Raw genomic sequence first — 19,816 nt, forward strand, 5'->3', positions numbered from 1 at the left:
ACAAATCCAAACACGAGTCACGTTACCCACTTTGAAAACAATTTAACTTAACAGAGTTAGGATTTAACCACTTGCATTAAGCCCCCGATCACAACCAAGGGCAAGAAAGAAAATGCTGGAACCTGGATCTGAGAGGCATGCAGGTCCATGGTGATGATGTGATCGGCCCCGGCGACCGACAGCATATTGGCCACAAGTTTCGCAGAAATCGGAGCACGACTCTAAAAAATAAAGACATAGATTTTATAACAGGAAGAGAAAGGAAGAGATACGTTAATAAAATTAACATAAGCTATTTAATACTTTCATACTTTAAATTATTGAATTAGTAGTAACAAGAAAGTTACATTATAACAAAAGATATTCATTCCATTTTATTCGCCCAGTGTTTACTACTTACATATACTGTTGCAAGACAATGTGCTTGACACTGGGTAGAGAGAACAAATATCAAAGAAGCAAACAAACACATATACGGGTAACATCACAATTTGGATCATTCAGACAGTGACAAGTTTGAGGAAGAGGTACCAGAGAGAGGAGAGCATGAAGGGCATGGAGTTTAAACAGACTGGTCATCAGAGGCCCTTTTGAGGAAACTGCTTTAAGGTGTGGTCAGCAGAGGGGAGACCAGTGTTCCAGAAAGAGCAGCACGTGTGACATCATCGAGGCCAAGAGGTCACCTCCAGAAACTGAAGGAAGTGCAGTGTGGCCACCGGCAGGTCTGAGAGGGAGAGTAAGGGAAGGCGGGGAAGGGAGGCAGAGGCAAGGCCAGCCGCTGAAGAGGAGTGGAACGAAAACCACACTGAAGAAGGAACACCATACAGTGAACAAGAATTCGGTGTTTCAAGAAGGGATGCAAGGTGATTTATTGACACTCTATCCTCTTTAAAATTACCTAACTTCTCCACAGCTTTTGCTTTTGTATCATAAATCCTGGACAGTAACGGTCTACATCAAAAAAATATATTTAAGTGACTACACAGACACAGATTAAACGTAGGAAAAGAGGTCAGCATTTACTGCAAATAGTAATATTCTCATACACCAACCCCCCAAAAAATACATATATAAGCTTAAAAGATTTCATTCAGACTCACACAATGTTGTCAGTTACATCTCAAAACTGAAACAAAAAAAATTTCATTCCCAAGAGTAACAAATAAACGATCCCTATTAAATACACAAGAGTATATTCAGGTAAAAACATACACGGGAAGAAATTACATCATAATGTTAACAGATCATTTGTATTTTCTCTTAACACACCATACTTAAAAAAAAAAACAAAAACCCAAAAAGCAACCTATTACTCTATCATAATACACTGTGAACATTAGCAATGGGAACCCTCACTAAAACGGAGTCTGGAGGCTTCGGGAGGAGCAACTTTCAGGCCCTCCCAACTCCTAGTCAACTGCAGACCCAACAGAAGAGGCGGACTGGACCTTGCACAGGGACACTGCTCTACTATTCCAGCAGCAGGAGAGAGGCTTTCCTTGGCTGCAGGGAGCAGCTCAGCCAATGAGAAGCTGCCACACTTCGAGCTCCCAGGTTCCTCTGCGGGACTTTCAGTTCCTAACAGCCCTCCCAATTTCCCCCTTCTCTCCTTCAAAAGCCTATGTCTCCTTTGTCCTCCGACTTGCCTACAGTCTTGCCACACCTTGTTTGTTTGCAATGCTTTCATTCCCAAATAAACCCAGCTGTTGCTGGTCAAGTAACTGGCAGAGTCTATTTTTAAGGTTTGTATTACTTGGTGATCAGAGGTGCAACCCAGAGAGAACCCCCGATGGCTCCGGGGCTGCTGAGCAAAAAGGCGCAGTACCCCCGGAGCCGTTGGGGCTCACTGCTTTACCGACAACCCTGGGGTTTTAAAGGTAAGTTTCTTCCTGGATTTTGAGCTTCATGCCTTGTGTCTAAGCTCCCCGGGCTTTACTTGGGACCCACTTAAGCCCTTGGTTTTTGGGGTTTTGGTTTTTGTTTATATCTCTGACTACTCGTTTGGCCTTCAGGCCAACTCAGACTGTTCCTGATGGAACTGTGCTAGCTTTCGGTCTGATTCCTGTTAGGAACGGGGCTGTTCCTAATGAACCGCAGTTGGGGCGCAAGGGTGCAAGAGCGCCTGGCTCCAGGGGTCCCACACAGACCAGGTTTGGCCACCAGCTGCTGACAAAATCCAAAGGCAGAGAAAGGAGTGGCCGTAAAACAGAAAAGGAATTTATTTCACAGTGAGACCAACACCCAGAAGACAGCGGAACCAGTGTCTCCAAGACGTTCTCCAAAGGGCCAGGAAAACGTCTAGGTTTCATATAAGGAAAATGTGGGACAAAGGTATGTGGGGACATGCAGGTGGGCAGTGAAGGTCAGGTCGATCAATCATTCATTTGCCTTGGGGTCAACTGCAGGGGAGTTGCCTGCTTGGGGCAGCCCTTGCTTTGAGGGGGCGATTTCCGCTCCTCTCAGGGGATGCTGTACCCTCAGGGTCTTTGGCCTGAGTTAAGAGATAAGCTGGAAAGGGAAACTTAGAAAGTACCAACTGAGGACAGAATGGAGGCAGTGGAAGTCCTCTCGCAGAACTAGGCTGGCCTTCAGTCTGATTCCTTCTCAAAATCAGACTGTTCACACTGGAACTGTGCCAACTTGAACTGTGAAGACCTTCGGTCCTACTTCCCTTTGGGGCTGGACTGTTCCTCCAGGAACTGTGCTGGCCTTTCATCTGATTCCTTCTAGAACCAGGCTGTTCCTGAAAAACCTCTAAGAAATGGGATCCCGGTCACTGAAATGCTCTGAGGGCATGCTGCTGTCGCCCCCCCCCCCCACTGGACTCCAGCCGGTTTTATGTTTAGGAACTATGGTCCCTCCACATGCACATTTATAAACAAATGGACTGACTTAACCAGAAGTAATTTAGAACTTCAATGGCCATTATGGGGAACTTTCAATCTCTCAGAACTTAATTTTCTCAAAGTTGAACTGGACAACAACCACAGTTCTAAAACTGAATGGGATTTCTTATCTTAATTGGTATTTTGAAGCTTCCAAACACTATCAGGAATCCAAAATTGCCTCTTTCCAAGAAGATACACTTTATAAACTAAATGAGGCAAACAATTAAAAAGAAAAAAGGGCTCCTGAGGCCTCTTCTCCACCCTGCCCCTCAGATACAAGGCAGCCAACTTGTGCTCAGGCCCCACCCCTGGGGCGCTATCTTCTTCTGTTCTCTCTGCACCCTCTCATCTCCTGTGCTCTCCTTCTAATCCTTCTGCCGAACCTTTCTTTCCTCGGAAGCTCCCTCTGCTCTCTCCTCTCCTGAACCACTTATAAACTGCCCCTTTAATGTTAGGTCTTCTGAGGATCTAAACAGACCCCCAAGTTTCTCACGTTACCCTGACTAAGGCTGAACTTCCAGTCTCCTAAAATGACTGGAACCCTCATAGGTTTGCTGAAGAATTTAACATAGTCATTCCAACTTACCACCCTGGTTTCTCAGATTTTTATCAATTAGTGTACATGCTTGTTGGTGAGGGCCAGGCCAAACACTGGATGAAACTAGCCCAATGGGAAAATCCTGAGCAGGATTTAGAGAAACAAGACCCCTAACTTTTGGCAAGATGCTAGAAAACTCACTGGAAATCTCCACTGAACAATTATAATGGCTTTTCCTAAGCCTGTTGACTGGAACAAAATTCAGGCTTACACACAAAAGCTTGATGAATCTGTTTGTGATTAGTACAATCGACTCCAAACTGTCTTTAAAGAAAATTCTGGTCTTCCTGTAGATGCTGAATCCGTGGGGGTAACATTTAACTCTGTTTATTCATGACTGCTCCAGGATCTTTCCCTTTTAGTTAAAAGAATCAGGATGGAATGAGAAACTATGTCCACTTCAGATCTGACTAACCTGGTAAACCAGCGTGCTCACACCCTAGATGTGTCGCCTAGAGGAAAGATCGCTAAAATTTTCGATGTTCAGCTCCGGCAAATGAAGGCCCCTTAACAAAACTGGAGGAGTAATTTCTGCTGTTATTTCAAGGAACCAGGACACTGGGAAAAGACTGTTACAAACGTAAGCACTTCAGTCGCCTTGAGCCCTCTCGCCAACCTTTCCAAAGTCATACTTGCCAATGACAGGTGTAGAGAGCAGGATGGAGTCACTCATGTCAAGCAGGAGGCTGTGTCAAGCAACGACTCAAGATATCGCCAAGACCAGCATCAGCTGACATCCCAACACCCATAACATGCAGAAACAGAGGAGGTCTCCTTTGCCAGTCACCGCCTAGGAGTTAACAGTAGTCTCCTGGGGTCCCCAAGGGTGCTTCATCCTTTAAACTTAAATTATTCATTGATTTGTCCTTCCTCATTACTCTATTAGCTGGCTCTTTGCCAGTCCTGGTCTGTGAGATGGTTTTCGTCAGTAAGATGGGAACCTCCACAGTGGACACCCGGGACCCTAAGGGCTTTACATTTTTAGGATCCTTCAGATCCACGATTATATCTCCCAGGGTCCTGGTTGTGAGCTTTCTGACTTCTAACTCTGTGGGGGTAGCATGGGTCTTCTATCCAAAGTATGGTGTCAGGAGTCTTGGGGCCTTCTCACCATCCTTTTTAGGCATTTACCTAGTGCCCACATCTTTCTTCCTTTTTTGTAACCTAGCAGCTGCTGGATACAATTTCTTAACTACGTAGAGCTCTATTTCCCACTAAGACCTAGCATATTTGTACAGACTGTCCACAAATTTTGTTCACATCTTCCTGCCAAGTTATAGATTAATTTGGCCAGTAGTGGCGGGTTATCTTTGCAATGTCTCCAAATGGTTTAACTCTTCTTAGCCCTCTAAGTGCCTTTCTGAGGCAATTACCCTTGGTCTCGGCTCCAGGTAGTTCCACCTCCCGCCCAGCCTGCCAAGCGGTGAGCCCCCAACTGCCTTCTGCGGCTGGCTGCTCCCTGCCTAGCGCCGGTCTTGGCTTCGCCCGCCTTAGGATCTCACCCTCAGTGAGACGCCTGGAAAGCCTACGTTCACATAAATGTATTCCCCAATTTCGTATTTTTACTTCTGTTATGGTCAATTCAAGCACGACTCTGGGGGTCTTTTCTGATTCTCCTAAATTTTCTACTGCACGATGAGTCAATGGCATGGCATCCTGCCAGCCACGCCAGCTGTCACGAGCACACTGAAGGCACACACACGAGTTCTTTCCACAGTGTCAGCCCTACTCAGTCGTAAAGCAAGGTTAACACAATTACAGAGAGGGTTCAGGATTCCAAACTGAGTGACCTTCCAGGTGGTTCACTTGGCTTCTTACACGGCGCACAGAAGGGGACAGAAGACAAGCCGCACAACAAAGGAGATAACACAGGAAGTGAAGGAACCAAACTCGGAGTCTGGCTGTGGGCGCGCAGTTGAGCTAAGGCGTTGGTCCGGCCCGGGGCAGCTCTCGGCACTCACTGCTTACGTTCAAGCAGTGGGGGGTGTCAGTTCTGTTCAGAGATCCATCGGGCACAGCTTTGGGCAACGGGTGCCTTGTTTAAGTGGTTAGACATAAAGGGGTCATGTCTGAGGCATCTGACTATTGGCTGCAAAAGTCCCTTCTTTTTAAAGGGACTGAATCAGTCCTGGGCCCCTGCAGACTTCTCTGCTTCTGCTTGTTAGGAGTTCTGGGGTGTCGTCAGTTAGTGCTGGTCTCAGCGATATCTCGTAGCTACAGTACGCTTAAGTGCCTGTACCACTGCTTGACACGGGCCCCTGCTTGACGTGAGTGGCTCCATCTTGCTCTCTGCAACGGGGCTACCAGGAACTACCACAGGGGCTCTTCTCAATGCTCCCTCTAATCAGCTTGCAGAAACCACTATCCAGACTGGGAATGAATCTGTGTCTGTCCTTACTGGCACCAGACCTACACTCTGGGTGCTTCACCCCACAGCAATAAAGCAGCCCCCACCTCAAAGTACTCAAACAGTTCACAGAGTGGGGGGCCTCTGATAAATCTCAACAGGCTCCTGTCTCTGAACCTACTCCCGCTTGTCTAAGCCCTTTGAGAGCGACACCCCCTTTCTTCCCTAGTTGCTCCGCCCCTATTCATTCACTGGGCCAAGATTTCTTAGAAAAACATGCCGGAAATTGCTTTTTCCCAAAAGAGGAAAATAATTCTAGAATTTGACCGTAGTAACCAAAATAGCCAACCGGGGGAAATAAATGACCCGTTGGCATCTTTTTTTATGCTCTGTGTCTGATGGCATTATAGCAGAGTCTGGGGGTACCAGGGTACTGATCATTTATCCCTACGGGATCAGCCACCATCTTCTTTGTGGGCAAAATCTTTACTGATATTGGCAGGACCCACCGTGTACCTCTCATCAAGATTCAAATTGATCCCTAGAATGAATTAATACCCTACAACCAAAGAAGCCCTTCAGGGCATCAAGCCCACAGTAGAGATTACAAGGCTCAGGGCCTCATTATCCCTTGCACCGGTCCCTGTAACACCCCAATTTGACCTGTGAGAAAACCCAACGGCTGAGAATGCAGGTGTGTCCAGCACGTCCGGGCAAGAAATAGCACTGGTACCCTTGGCGCCCTGTCGTTGCCAACCTGCTTGCCTCACTGATGTCCATTCCCACCGAAAGCAAGTTCTTCACTGGAACTGACCTCTGCGGTGCATTTTTTAGTAGCCCGGTTGATAAGGACAGCCAGTATCTTTATCACTTGGGAAGAATGGCAACCTAACTGGACAGTAACGCCCCAGGGTTACACATAGTCCTTAACTTTTCACAAACTTTAAAAGCTGGTTTGGAGGATACAGAGTTTTCTGCAGGCTCGACTTTGTCACAATACAGACAATTTGCTTCTGTTCCCCTTTCTCAAGACTCTTCACAGGAAGACAGCACCCACCTGTTAAAACTTTTGGCCTTAAAGGGACATCAAAGTCTCCGAAGAAAAACTGCACTGTGTTCAAACTCAGGTTTGATACTTAGGGTACGTGATCTCAGAACACGGACCAGATTTGGATCCGGGTAGACTTGAAGGCATTCTGAACCCCCCAAAACCTAAAACTAAGAGCCAGTCTCGAGGCTTTCCTGGACTGGCTGGCTCGTGTCGAAATTGGGATTCCAAACTTCTCTCTCCCCGCTCAGCCACTACACCCCTTACTAAAAACTGACAAACCGAACCCTAGTATTTGGGAAGAGGGGCATGACGGGGCCTCTGGAATTTGAAAGCAAGTCTAACAAAAGCCCCTGCCCCGTGGACATCCTAATTATCAACCTGCCTTTTTCCTCTTTGTATGCAAGAGCNNNTCCTCCAGCGCTCACCCACAAACGTCACCCCGGAGGGGAGCCCAGCCAGCAACCAGACCCCATGGCCCCGGGATAGCCCCCCGGCCTCAGAGCCATTCCCGCCACCTCCCTCACAGTTAAGGCCACCGAAGATATAAGTCACGCGGGTCCCCCTGAACCATCCCCCGTGTTCCACGCAACCAGTCGCCTCACCCCGATGACATCCTCCTGCTAGCTGTTCCTCCTATAATAACTCCTTCTCACTGCGACAGCCCTAACCCTGCCACCCTCCACCCCCCTTCCCGAGGAAAGCCCTCACGACTGCCTCACGCTCCAGATCGCCCTCCGACTGCCCGCGACAACTTACAGGACACGCCCCTGCGCCACGCAGGCTGTTCGTGGCTTACTGATGGTTCTTCAAGAATACAAGTGGTAAACAGCACGCTGGGAGGGCTATTCCAACTGCCACTGAGGCTGTCACCCTTACCTTTAGCTACTTCGGCACGACGAGGCTGAGTTACACGCCCTGACTCAAGCCTGTGTTTTCGCCAAGGGCAAAGCCACACAACACTTATACTGATAGTATGCCCCCAGGGTAGCTCATGATTGTGGAACGTTTCAACCGAGGTCTCCTTACCTCCAATGGGGGTGAGATAAAAAATGGCTCCTATGTCCAAAATCTGTTGGCTGCCATACTTTTGCTGGCAGCTCTGGCCATGAAGGTTCCCAGACATTCCAGGCTCAACTCCCTGCAGGCCAAAGGACATCACCTTGCTGCTACTTCCACCAAAAAATGCTGCTCTCAAGGAGAGGGACAGCCAGACCCCTGTCATGTTCCAAAGGGATGTTCTTTCAAAGGACAAATTAGAAAAATTGACCAGAGATGCCCAACAATAGCCCCGGAAAAGGAGAAACAACATTGGAAATCTAGTAACTGTTGCTTCGATAAAGAAAGCGAGCTCTGGTTTAGACCAAATAACTATCCAGTCCCACCAGAAATTCCACAATTCCCCCTACTTCCAACTGCACACGCATTAAACCACAGGTCTACTGACAAAATGAGAGCATTCATGAGCCGATATTGATGGAAAAATATTAAAAAGGTCACAAAAATGCCTAATGTACTTTGCATGTTCCATTTGTCCAAATATAATCATGGAAAACCTCTCCATACTTCCCCCAGCATCTTAAATTGCCCAATGGGCCATCTGAGGTTTGACAAGTGGATTTCATGCAGCTCGCCCCTATCTCATGGTTACAAACATGTTTTCGTCATGGTTTGTCTGTTTTCTCACTGGACTGAAGCGTCCCTTGTAGCTAGGCCAGTGCCTCTTCTGGGGCTGAAATTCTAGCAGAAAAAATGATCCCTACCCAGGGAACCCCTCTTGAACTACATAGTAACCAGGGCACCCAGTTTACCGGTCAGGTGCTTCTACAAGTCTGGGCACTGTGGCCAGCTTTACGTAAACGTTTTCCATGCCGTCCTCAATCCTCAGGGCTGCTCGAATGCACTAAGGACACTGTTAAGACTCAAGTGGCAAAAAGGAAACAGTCAGAAAAACTAAGAGGCAGCCCACGGAATGGGAGAATATATTTGCAAATGACACTACAGATAAAGGACTGGTATCCAAGATCTACAAAGAACTTCTCAAACTCAATACACGAGAAACAAACAAATCAAAAAATGGGCAGAAAATATGAACAGACACTTTTCCAATGGAGACATACAAATGGCTAACAGACACATGAAAAAATGTTCAAAATCATTAGCCATCAAGGAAATCCAAATCAAAACCACACTGAGATACCACCTTACGCCAGTGAGAATGGCAAAAATAGACAAGGCAAGAAACAACAATTGTTGGAGAGGATGTGGAGAAAGGGGATCCCTCCTACATTGTTGGTGGGAATGCAAGTTGGTACAGCCACTCTGGAAAACAGTGTGGAGGTCCCTTAAAAAGTTAAAAATTGAGCTACCCTATGATCCAGCCATTGCACTACTGGGTGTTTACCCCAAAGATACAGACGTAGTGAAGAGAAGGGCCATATGCACCCCAATGTTCATAGCAGCAATGTCCACAATAGCTAAATCGTGGAAGGAGCCGAGATGCCCTTCAACAGATGACTGGATTAAGAAGTTGTGGTCCATATATACAATGGAATATTACTCAGCTATCAGAACGAACGAGCTCTCAACATTTGCTACAACATGGACGGCACTGGAGGAGATAATGCTAAGTGAACTAAGTCAAGCAGAGAAAGACAATTATATGGTTTCTCTCATCTATGGAACATAAGAACTAGGAAGATCGGTAGGGGAAGAAAGGGATAAAGAAAGGGGGGGTAATCAGAAGGGGGAATGAAACATGAGAGACTATGGACTCTGAGAAACAAACTGAGGGCCTCAGAGGGGAGGGGGGGGGATGGGATAGACCGGTGATGGGTTGTAAGGAGGGCACGTATTGCATGGTGCACTGGGTGTTATACACAACTAATGAATCATCGAGCCTTACATCGGAAACCGGGGATGTACTATATGGTGCCTAACATAATAAAAAAATCATTAAAAAAAAAAAATAATAAGATACAGGAAAAAAAAAAAAGACTCAAGTGGCAAAATGTACAGACTCTCCAAACAGCTTGGCCGAAGGCATTGCCATGAGTCCCTCTAGATCGCAGATCTTCGCCCTTTTGGAATTCATGCACTCTCGCCCCTGGAGATAGTCCTAGGACGATGGTGCGTTTGGCCCCTGCCACTTTGGACCCATAGCTGATGAAAGGAGATATCTTCAATATCGTAAAGGTCTAGATGCTTCTGTTAAAAATCACCATTCTCTGGTACAGCAACATCTTCACTGTGCACTCCCAGCAGACAACGATCTTACGTCATCACCCTTCACAACCTGGAGAATCTGTCTCTTGGAAAAGACACCTCCAGAAAGATTCTATAGCCTCGCCGGAAAGGGCCTTATCAGGAACTGCTTACCAACCCCCGTGCAGCCAAACTCCAGGGACTAGACTCCTGGACCCACGTGACCCACCTAAGGCAAGCACCACCTCCGACTGGACCTGCACGCCCTCTGACGACGTGAAAGTGAAGATTCCCGGAAATGAAACAGACAACATCCGGAGAGACCGCTTTCCCAAGCTGTCCAGACCAGGCCTGTAGACTTTTTCTCACCGTCGCTGCTTATATCTCTTTTGTGGCAAGAAAATGCCCTTTATCTGCACTTCCCAATCTCTTGCAAAAAAGGGGAAACCTTCTGAAACAGGAACAGCCGCATTAGGATCCTGTGACCCTTTCCGAAGGGTGACAAGGTGCGGAATTCACAAGCCTTTCCTTTATCTAAACTATTAACTGACCCTGGATTCTTATCCAAATTCATCGTCTCTGAATTCACAACTTTATAGACTATTATTAATAACACAAATGGTTCTAAATGGCTCTTTTGAGATAACAACACTGTTTTAAAATGTCCTTGAAGTTTTGCTGTTCTTGCAAAAAGGGTCCATTAACTATTGCTTCATGTTGATATGCGTACTGTCGCTTCCCAAATGTGCTTGGTTATTCCCTTCACTGCACTCTCGTACTATTTCCCTATTTTATCTCAGAGCCACTTCAGGAGGCAAATGTGACTCGGGATGGCCTGCAGAGGGAGAAACCTTTCTTCCCTAAATCCAAATAAGAGCTGATAAATTTTTTCAGACCTAGGGTTCTGGTTTAGAACCAACATACAGTTGGTTCTGTCATGCTGGTTTGGACTGGGTATTGTCTCTCCATCTTTTGCAGAAAGGACATGCCCAGTAAGGTGACGCCGGCTCCAGGCTCACAATCCGGAGAAGAGACGGACTTCAGATGGACAATGCCCGAGCCTTCGTCTCTTCTAACGCTCCCTGTACTAAGTGTGGCTTAAGTGCTTTCCAACTGCTACGCACTTTCCCTCCCACGTGAGACCCGACAACCAGGAGAGGTCGTTGCTGGCAATGAGAGAGAAAACCACTCAATATAAAGAACCTGACTGCTGATCAGTGGTGCTTTCAAGGAAAGATCTTGATCAAAAGGGGGATGTAAGGGGCGCCTGGTTGGCTCAGATGGTTAAGCATCTGCCTTCGGCTCAGGTCATGATCCTGGGATTGAGCCCCGCATCGGGTTCCCTGGTCAGCAGGGAGCCTGCTTCTCCCTCTCCCTCTACTGTTTCCCCTGTTCCCCCTGCTTGTGCTCTCTCGCTCTGTCAAATAAATATTTTTAAAAAAGGGGGGGGTGGGGAAATAAGAATGTTAGGAAGGGAACCCTCACTAAAATGGAGTTAGGAGGTTTCGGGAGGGGGAGCCCTCACGCCCTTCCACTCCTACTCAACTGCAGACCTGACAGGAAGAGGGGGGCCTGACCACGCACGTGGATACTACTCTACTACGTCGCTACTCCAGCAGGAGGCAGAAACACTTCCCTCATTCCTGGCAACAGCTCCACTGATGAAAAGCCACCACACTTCCAACTCCCAGTTTCCTCCCATGGCCTTTTAGTTCGTAACAGCCCTCCCACTCCCTTTGCTCCTTCAAAAGTGTCCCTCTCCTTCGTCCTCCAGACTTGCCAATGGTTTTTCTAAATTCTTGAATAAACCTACCTTTTGCTGGTAAAATAACTGGCAGGTTTACTTTTAAGGTTAGCAATACATACGTAACACACACGCACACATTTTTTCCAACACACAATGAATGACAAGAAACACCCCCAAAATGTTAATGGTAAATGTTTCCAGAAAGTGAAATTATGGGAAAATATTCTATTTTTTTTTTTTACATTTTTCAATACTATAATTCATGTTTTCATTGTTTAACTCCCTGTTCTGTTCCACATTACCTTTGGGATAAAAAGACTCCGACCTTGGGGCGTCTGGGTGGCTCAGTCAGTTAAGCATCTGCCTTTGGCTCAGGTCATGATCCCAGGGGATCCTGTGATAGGAGTCCTGCATCGGGCTCCCTGCTCAGTGGGGGGTCTCCTTCTCCCTCCCCCGCCCATGCTTGCTCGGGCTCTCTCTCAAATAACTAAATCCTAAAAAAAAAAAAAAAACAACAAACCCAACCAGTCTGGCTCTAAGGGTCCTGCAATCTGCACTAGGCTCACTCTCTCCCTCTTCTAGAGAACAATTTAAGCCTTGCTGTCTACACCCAGATGTCCACCTCGCTCCCATGCATCTGCTGGGCTACTGCATTTGACCCTCCAGGTCTTGTTCAAATCTCCTAATGTTGTGATGCTCTGAGAACTCCAGAGAGAAAAAATCTGTCCATCTCACTGGGGACCACCTTATGCCATCCGCTGTAAAGACTGACATTAGAAGACGTGATACGTACAGATGTCATAGTTCACAACTGGACTAGGCATCCCTCAAGGGCAAAGAATTGGTTTTGAAGATTTTCACATCTTCTGCCGCACACAGCTCTGTACCCTGCGTACCACAGCTCTTCGGTAAATACTTAACAACAGAATCTCGATCACATCGAGTTTTCAAGGCTTAGTTATTTGCCTCAGTGACTGAGAATTATTTAGTCTAACACAATTTCAGGAAAATTAAAAGAGCAAATTGATCACTGGGACTTCTTTGTAATACAATCTGATTCTCAACGCTCATCAAAGTGGGGCTCTTCCTATAATTTTGTAACTGGCAAAACCATTCCTCCGTGGCATCCAGCGTTTTCTGCTTCTGCGACCCAAGCCACAGGTAGGTAATGTTTCAAACTCACTTTCTGATTTCCTTCTCCAGACCTTGTTTACAAGTCTGCGTTCTGTACTATGAATTTGGATCAAGACCCAACTGAATCTTGCAGGAAAGATGATTTGCAAGTTAACTGACTTTAGAGCCACTAAGAGAATAACGAGTATGACATTTCCACAAAGGTAGCAACAAGGGACAGTAACCAGAAGTGAAACGTTCAACTCCCCTGAGGAAACACGGAGAAAGATCAAACATTTGGTGGGAGAGCCTAATCACGATTAAGACTCTCTGGATATTCCAGACCTTATTCAATGTATCAGATGCCACTCTGCTAAAAAGCGTAAATTTGATGAGCTTTACAAATTTATAATATTGGAGAAACCAATGTCTGGACAAATGTTCTCAATGTTTCTGGTTAAAAAATAAAAAGAAACAATCTGATAATTGAAAAGAGAACATAACCTTGAAAATGACTGTGAAAAAAGCTACAAGTCCTCTACCCTCTCAGAAGTAATGCTTTCCAGCTTTGCCCACGTCATACTGTTTGTACCGGGAAGGAAACTGCCAATTACCGAGTGTCCGCCACCGCAGACATCAGCCAGCCGCAGCCCAGGACACTAATCCAGCCTGCGGTCTGTTTTTGTACAACCTGTGAGCTAAGAATGCTTTTTACATTTTTCAGAGGCTGAAAAACAAACGAAGAACATTTTGTGACATTTGAAAAAAGCATATGAAATTCCTATTCCAGGGGTGCCTGGGTGGCTTGGTCAGTTAAGCCTCGTCTGCCTTTGTCTCCGGTCATAATCCTGGGGTGCTGGGATCGAGCCCCTGGGATCAAGCCCCAGGAAGCCTGCTTCTCCATCCCCTCTGCTCCCACCCCCCACCGCTCGTGCCCTCTCTCTCAAATAAATTCTTAAAAAAAAAAAAAAAAAAGAAATTCCTATTCCCATGTCCATAAATAAAATTTTATGGGAACACAGACAGACTTCCCTTCACTTATGTATCATATGTGGCTGCTTTCGTGCCAAAATGGTGGAGCTGACCTACTGTAAGAGATCTGGGGGTCCACCAAGTCAAAAAATTTGACACCTGGCTCTTTTTGGAAAAAGTCTGCCTACCCACGTATTTATTATATGCTAAGCATGTTAGAAATAGTAGCAAATGCTACCCTTAAATTTACAGATGAGAAAACTAAACACAGAGTTTAAGCCTGTTCCAAAGGACAAGCTGAGTGAATCATGGTGCTGAAATTCAAACCTGAGTCCACTTGTTTCCAAAGTTGTAACCCCAGAGCTCAGACAATGAACGCTACGCCGTGGGTTTTACAATTCATACTACGTCATCTTCCTTTCTCCGGGTCAGTACCACATGTGCTGCCGTGTCATGATTTATGAAACCATTCCTTCACCGTCAGAACTAGTCCCTGGTTTCTTGCAGGTACAAATGAAGCCAAAAATAAAATTTTACAGATGTGTGGGGCTTGCTTCAAAAGAAGCAGTAAGATTAAAAATAATGAAGCTGGTTTTGAATACGGTTAAAAGGCTCTAGCTTTTTCTGGGCTGCTTTGCAGGTAACTCTGGATAGGTCAATTACACTGAATTTCATCGTGTCTCAGACATCAGAGGCAGCATGGTCCTGTGGGAAGGAAAAGGACAAGAGAAACCCGGGTTGGGGGGGCGGGGGGAGGCTGCCCAGGGCTCTTCCTGTGGCTGAGGCGGCTTTTCTGTCTGAGCCCAGCGAGCAAGTGTGGCCCATGACTTCCCGTCACATTCGAACACTCCATGGCCTTTAGCCTACCTAAGCAGAGCACAAAGGGGGAAGAAGGGTCTTCCCATCATTCTGGGTCTCACCTCAGCCCAGTTACTGATAAATGCAGTTTGCTCACAGGCTCAGGCATTTCTCTTAAGCACTCACTCAATCCCTTGTTACCCTCACGTCAAGAGGGAGAGTTCACGGAGGTAAGAAACAAAGCGAAGACACAGACAGAGGCTGGAGAGATGTGGCCTCAAGCTAGGGAACGAGGCACCCTCCAGACGGTCCTACCCTAGAGCTTCCAGACGAGCCTGGCTCTGCCGCTCCTTGATTTCTGACCTCCGGCCTCCAGAATGGTGAGAGACAACATTTCTGTCACTCTAAGCCCCCGGTTTATGGTAATTTATAACAGCAGCAACAGAGACCCAACACAGCCCTCCACGATTCACGATTCCTTCTCTTCTCAGCCGATTTCTCGGACAATAAGCCACACAATTTCTGCCCTCAGGCCTCCCTCTGCTGCTATCTGTGCGGCCTCTCAACCCGGTGTCCACGTCCCTGCTTCTGTGTTGTTGACAATGAACGTCTTATCTCGTCCATCAGCAGTTAAGCTCACCAAGTCTGGAACTGTCTGATGGGGGTTAAAAACTGAAAACAGCTACCAGGTTGTTTCCAAGAAACACACTTACAGCAAAGTGATTCAGAAAGAGCAAAAGGAAAGAAAGAGACAGGTGCTCAAAATGGCCCCAAACGGACTACCCACCCGAATGACTGACAATAGAAAACAGGACAAAGAGCTAATCAGAAGCCACAGCCCCACAGGGCAGGTGTGTGAAGAACTCCGTACAGCGGCAGAGGGCACTACTGGCCATCAGCAGCCGGGGGCTGGGGGTGCGGCCACATTCCCTGTAAGACGGGAGACAGGTGCATACAAAGCGCCAGGGCCAAGCAGGGCTAGTTAACCACCTGGGAAACAGAGCTAACTGCAGACTGGATACTTGCAACCAAAAACCGTAGGAGTCTCCATGGGTATCCGTTAAGGAGAAGTGAGGGCTCTCCTCCCCGGGGTACTGCGCCTGGGACAGAGGCCATGAGACAGTAAAAGGAATCAGTTACTCAAGAAGAGGACAATCCTCCGTCTATCTGAGCACCAAATGCCAAAGTTACTAGAAGTGAAAGGAGAATCTGATGGCAAATGACAGAATACAGAATTCGCTAAGCCTCTTGCTACACAGAAGAGAAAGAGCAGAATATCACTGGCTCGTTTAGGACACAGACAAAAATGAAGATGTTCAACAATCCTGTGACATACATAAACGGGACAAGAGATTGTGCTGATGGGACAAAAATACATGGAAAATTTGTGGAGTTAAAAACACAGAGAAAACTTTGCAATCAAGTTAGAAGAAAAAATGCTCCATATACAACAAGGGGGAGGTCATACGCTTCACAGCAGCCTATGTGACCTAAGGTTTTGGCTGCCATGAGCTAAAGTGAAATCACTAAGTGATACATAGAGTCACAAAGTCACACACGCACGCACGCGAGCGCACACGCACACCCGGTCGATGCTCTGATGCAAGTGTGGCAAACCGGCCTACGGGCCAAATCCAGCCAGCCACTGGTTTGTACTGCTTGTGAGCTAATGATGGTTTTTACATGACTAAGTAGCCGGCGGAAGAAAACAATCAAAAGAACATTTCACGGCATGTGACAATGATGAAATTCACATTTCACTGTCCATACATTCAAGCTTCATTGGAATACAGCCACACCCGTCACTTACAGATCATCTTGTGTCTTTGAGATACACCAGGGTTCAGCTGCCACCAGAGACCACATGCCCCTTCACAGAAAATTGCTGACCCCTTCTAATCCATACAGGGTCAATCATAATTCAATTGCATAATGGAGTTCTGGATATTCAATTTCTAGGGAAAAATTAACTGACAGCTATGTTCAGCATGGGGTCTGAGAAGCACACCTGAAAGTACATTAAAATTTCGGGGGAGGGGGCCCCTTGGCATAGGAATTCAAATTTATAAAGGGATTTTTAGGGAATCTTGTGTGATGTTTGGTAATTTGTGTTGTTTCAGAAAATGAATTAGGGAGATAAACAGGCGTATCGGGGGAAACTTTTGTCATGATTAGTCTCGTCACACAACAGCCATGTGTCTTGTCAACTGGAGGGATTCATGGAGAACCTGACTGAACATCTATCTATCCATAAGACATAAAACAGCTAACAGCTTCAGAGCTGATCCCTATCGTGGTTTCAGCGATATCCCCCCAAAAGTCGTCCACCCAGAACCTCGGAATGTGACATTTAAAAAGAGGGTGCTTGCAGAGAGAACTAGGGTAAAGATCAAAATGAGATCAGTCTGGATTAGGATGAGTCCTAATCCAGGGGCGCCTGGGTGGCACAGCGGTTAAGCCTCTGCCTTCGGCTCAGGGCGTGATCCCGGCGTTGTGGGATCGAGCCCCACATCAGGCTCCTCCACTATGAGCCTGCTTCTTCCTCTCCCACTCCCCCTGCTTGTGTTCCCTTTCTCACTGGCTGTCTCTATCTCTGTCGAATAAATAAATAAAATCTTAAAAAAAAAAAAAAAAAAAAAGGATGAGTCCTAATCCAATGACTGTCCTTTGATAAAAGAGGGAAGTGCACACAGAGACACAGGGAAGAAGGCATGTGGAGAAAGATGCAGAGATGGGAGTGATGCTACCAGAAGCCAAGGAATGCCAGGAGCCACCAGAAACCAGAAGAGGCAAAGAAGGCTTCCCCCCAGAGTCTTCCCAAGGACCACGACCCTGATGACACCTTGCTTTCTGATGCCTGGCCCCCGAATTGTGACACAACACGTTTCTGTTGTTTTCTGCCACCGAGTTTGTGTTTTGTGTTACAGTGATCCTGGCAAACGAATACAATCCCCTCTAAAGTTCCCCTCAAATTCCAACCTCTCTGGTTCTTCTCGAAGACAAGGACTATTTTAATTTCTTCTAGAAACTCACACAGCCTCCTATAGTGCTAGCGTTGCTAAAAGAAAAAAATCAACAATATCAACTTCATTCTTCTCGAAAGGTTAAAAAGAGATAATGGTGTATTTTTTCAATTAAATTTTTTATTTTGAGAGAACTATAGATTCATATGCAGTTGTAAGAAACAATTCACAGATCTGGTTGTGCCCTTTACCCGGCTTCTCCTCACGGTAACACTTGCAAAACTAGAGTATAGAATCACAACCAAAATACTAGCACTGACACAGTTCAGTGATCGGATTCCACTTCCCCGGTTTCACGTGCTCACTGGGGGTGGTGGTGTGGGTGTACTGAGTTCTATCCACCGCCATAAAGATACACAACAATTCCAACACCAGGGCTATACGCTATCATACCTGCAAAAATATGCCTTGCCTGTATCTCCATCAATATTAACATGATGGCTGGCTTGAAGACAAACCTCTGAAAAGCCAAGATGATAGAAAGCAAACATTTTCCAGATATTCTGAGGTAACGTGTGAGGGGGAAAAAAATCGTAGATGAGAACCCAGAGCAGGTTGTGCCAACAGGATGGCGCTCTCGTACCTTGTCCTTTTTATCCTGGCGGGCGTATGGAAAACACGGGATCACGGCAGTCACCCTGGACGATGACGCGATCTTGCAGGCGTTGATCATGATGAGGAGTTCCATCAGGTTGTCGTTGATTTCCCCACAGCCACTCTGGATGATGTAGACATCTTCGCCCCTCACGCTTTCACCGATCTCGACGCTAGGAAAAGAAAAATGCTATCCGTTAACAGTAAGGTATGTGTGCGTCTTGGAGGTCCCCTGGAGCACCACTGGGGGGCAGGGGGGGGAGGGTTCACCGTACAGTGGCGCTCGTGGCCATGATTTACCACCGCGAAAGGGAGCAAAACGAGCAAAGGGAGAAGGTGCGAGGAGCAAAATCCGTGGGAAACCAGGTGCAAGCTTCAAAGGGTCCCCCTGCGCTGGAGTTGCACGGGTGGGGCTCCATCCCCCCAGCCACCAGCCGTGCCAAAGTGTGGGAGGTGCTGTCCCCCGGGGAAGCTCATCAGTGCCCAGGCTATTACTGGGGGGCTAGCGGTCACATAGGCTCCATCTGCTGGGCGCGGACCAGAAGTCCAGACCCCCAGGGGCTCCACATTAACCACACTGTTTGCACAGTTAGGGAGAAGGAGCCGTTCCTATCTGGGAAGGGCGCGAACCCTTTCAAACACAAGGTTCCCAAAGGCCAGCGGAGGACCACCTTGCAAGCTGAACTTTTTCATATAGGACAGCATCTTACACGCTCGTTAGAAATACGTCTCAGTCCTGCTATATCTACTTCTTTCTGCTAAATAGTATATTGAGTTTTACTTTTATTAAAGTTACATATACACATGGCTTAAAAAATTCTAGTCATTCTGTAAGGCTTGTAACAAACATTTCAGAGGCACCCATTTCAACTCTTGTTATGGTTTTCAGGCATTTATCTTCAAGTCTCCAACTCGGACGTTTCTATCGCTTCATCTTGAGTTTTCATTTTGGGCATCATGTGTTGACTTCTTGCTTGGAAGATGAAGACGTAACTACCCGCACACCACAGCCCCCATCACCCACACCCCCTGCAGCATTCTGGTCTCACCATCATCCCAACGTAGATCAATCTTCTAACCAAATAGGATGGGCTACCTTTAACTGTGTAAGTGCTATTCAGAGCTGAGCCATAAAGCAAACTTAAACCCAAGTTTAGATTTCCCTCTTCCACATAATTTTTGGTGATTTGTTTTCCCTGGAGTATTATTATCCTACCTTTTCACCTGCTGAGTTTTCTACGTAGTGAATACAAATTCCAGCCTCAACACTGGGCTGACAATCTACATTCCCAACACGTCGGAGGCCACAAGTGTGATCGCCAGCTCACTGTCCTGCCAGTTTCCTCCCGCTGCTAGCTGACCCAGGCTTCTCCTTCTGCCTCTGCACAGATGCCCCCCGGGGAATCCCACCGCCCCTCCCCTGCACTCAATGTCCCATTTTCTGTATCCTCTTTCTTGCTGTACTTGTTTCGCTGGTTGGCATC

The 19,816-nt window shown here is 46.8% G+C and overlaps 1 protein-coding gene across 2 annotated transcripts in view; it reads right to left on the reverse strand.

Annotated features, from left to right (window-relative positions):
* The window catches only part of PRPS2 (phosphoribosyl pyrophosphate synthetase 2), a 39,956-nt gene that overhangs the window by 11,261 nt on the left and 8,879 nt on the right, over positions 1-19,816 (reverse strand). For both annotated transcript variants that reach the window (XM_040634507.1, XM_040634503.1), the window contains exons 2-3: positions 18,322-18,505; positions 123-221 (exon numbers count right to left, since the gene is read on the reverse strand). In XM_040634507.1, coding sequence (XP_040490441.1) covers positions 123-221; positions 18,322-18,505 — 283 coding nt within the window. The remainder of the gene's footprint in view (positions 1-122; positions 222-18,321; positions 18,506-19,816) is intronic.

The sequence above is a fragment of the Ursus maritimus genome (assembly GCF_017311325.1).
Source record: "Ursus maritimus isolate PB19 chromosome X unlocalized genomic scaffold, ASM1731132v1 scaffold_X1, whole genome shotgun sequence".
Classification (NCBI taxonomy): Eukaryota; Metazoa; Chordata; class Mammalia; order Carnivora; family Ursidae; genus Ursus; species Ursus maritimus.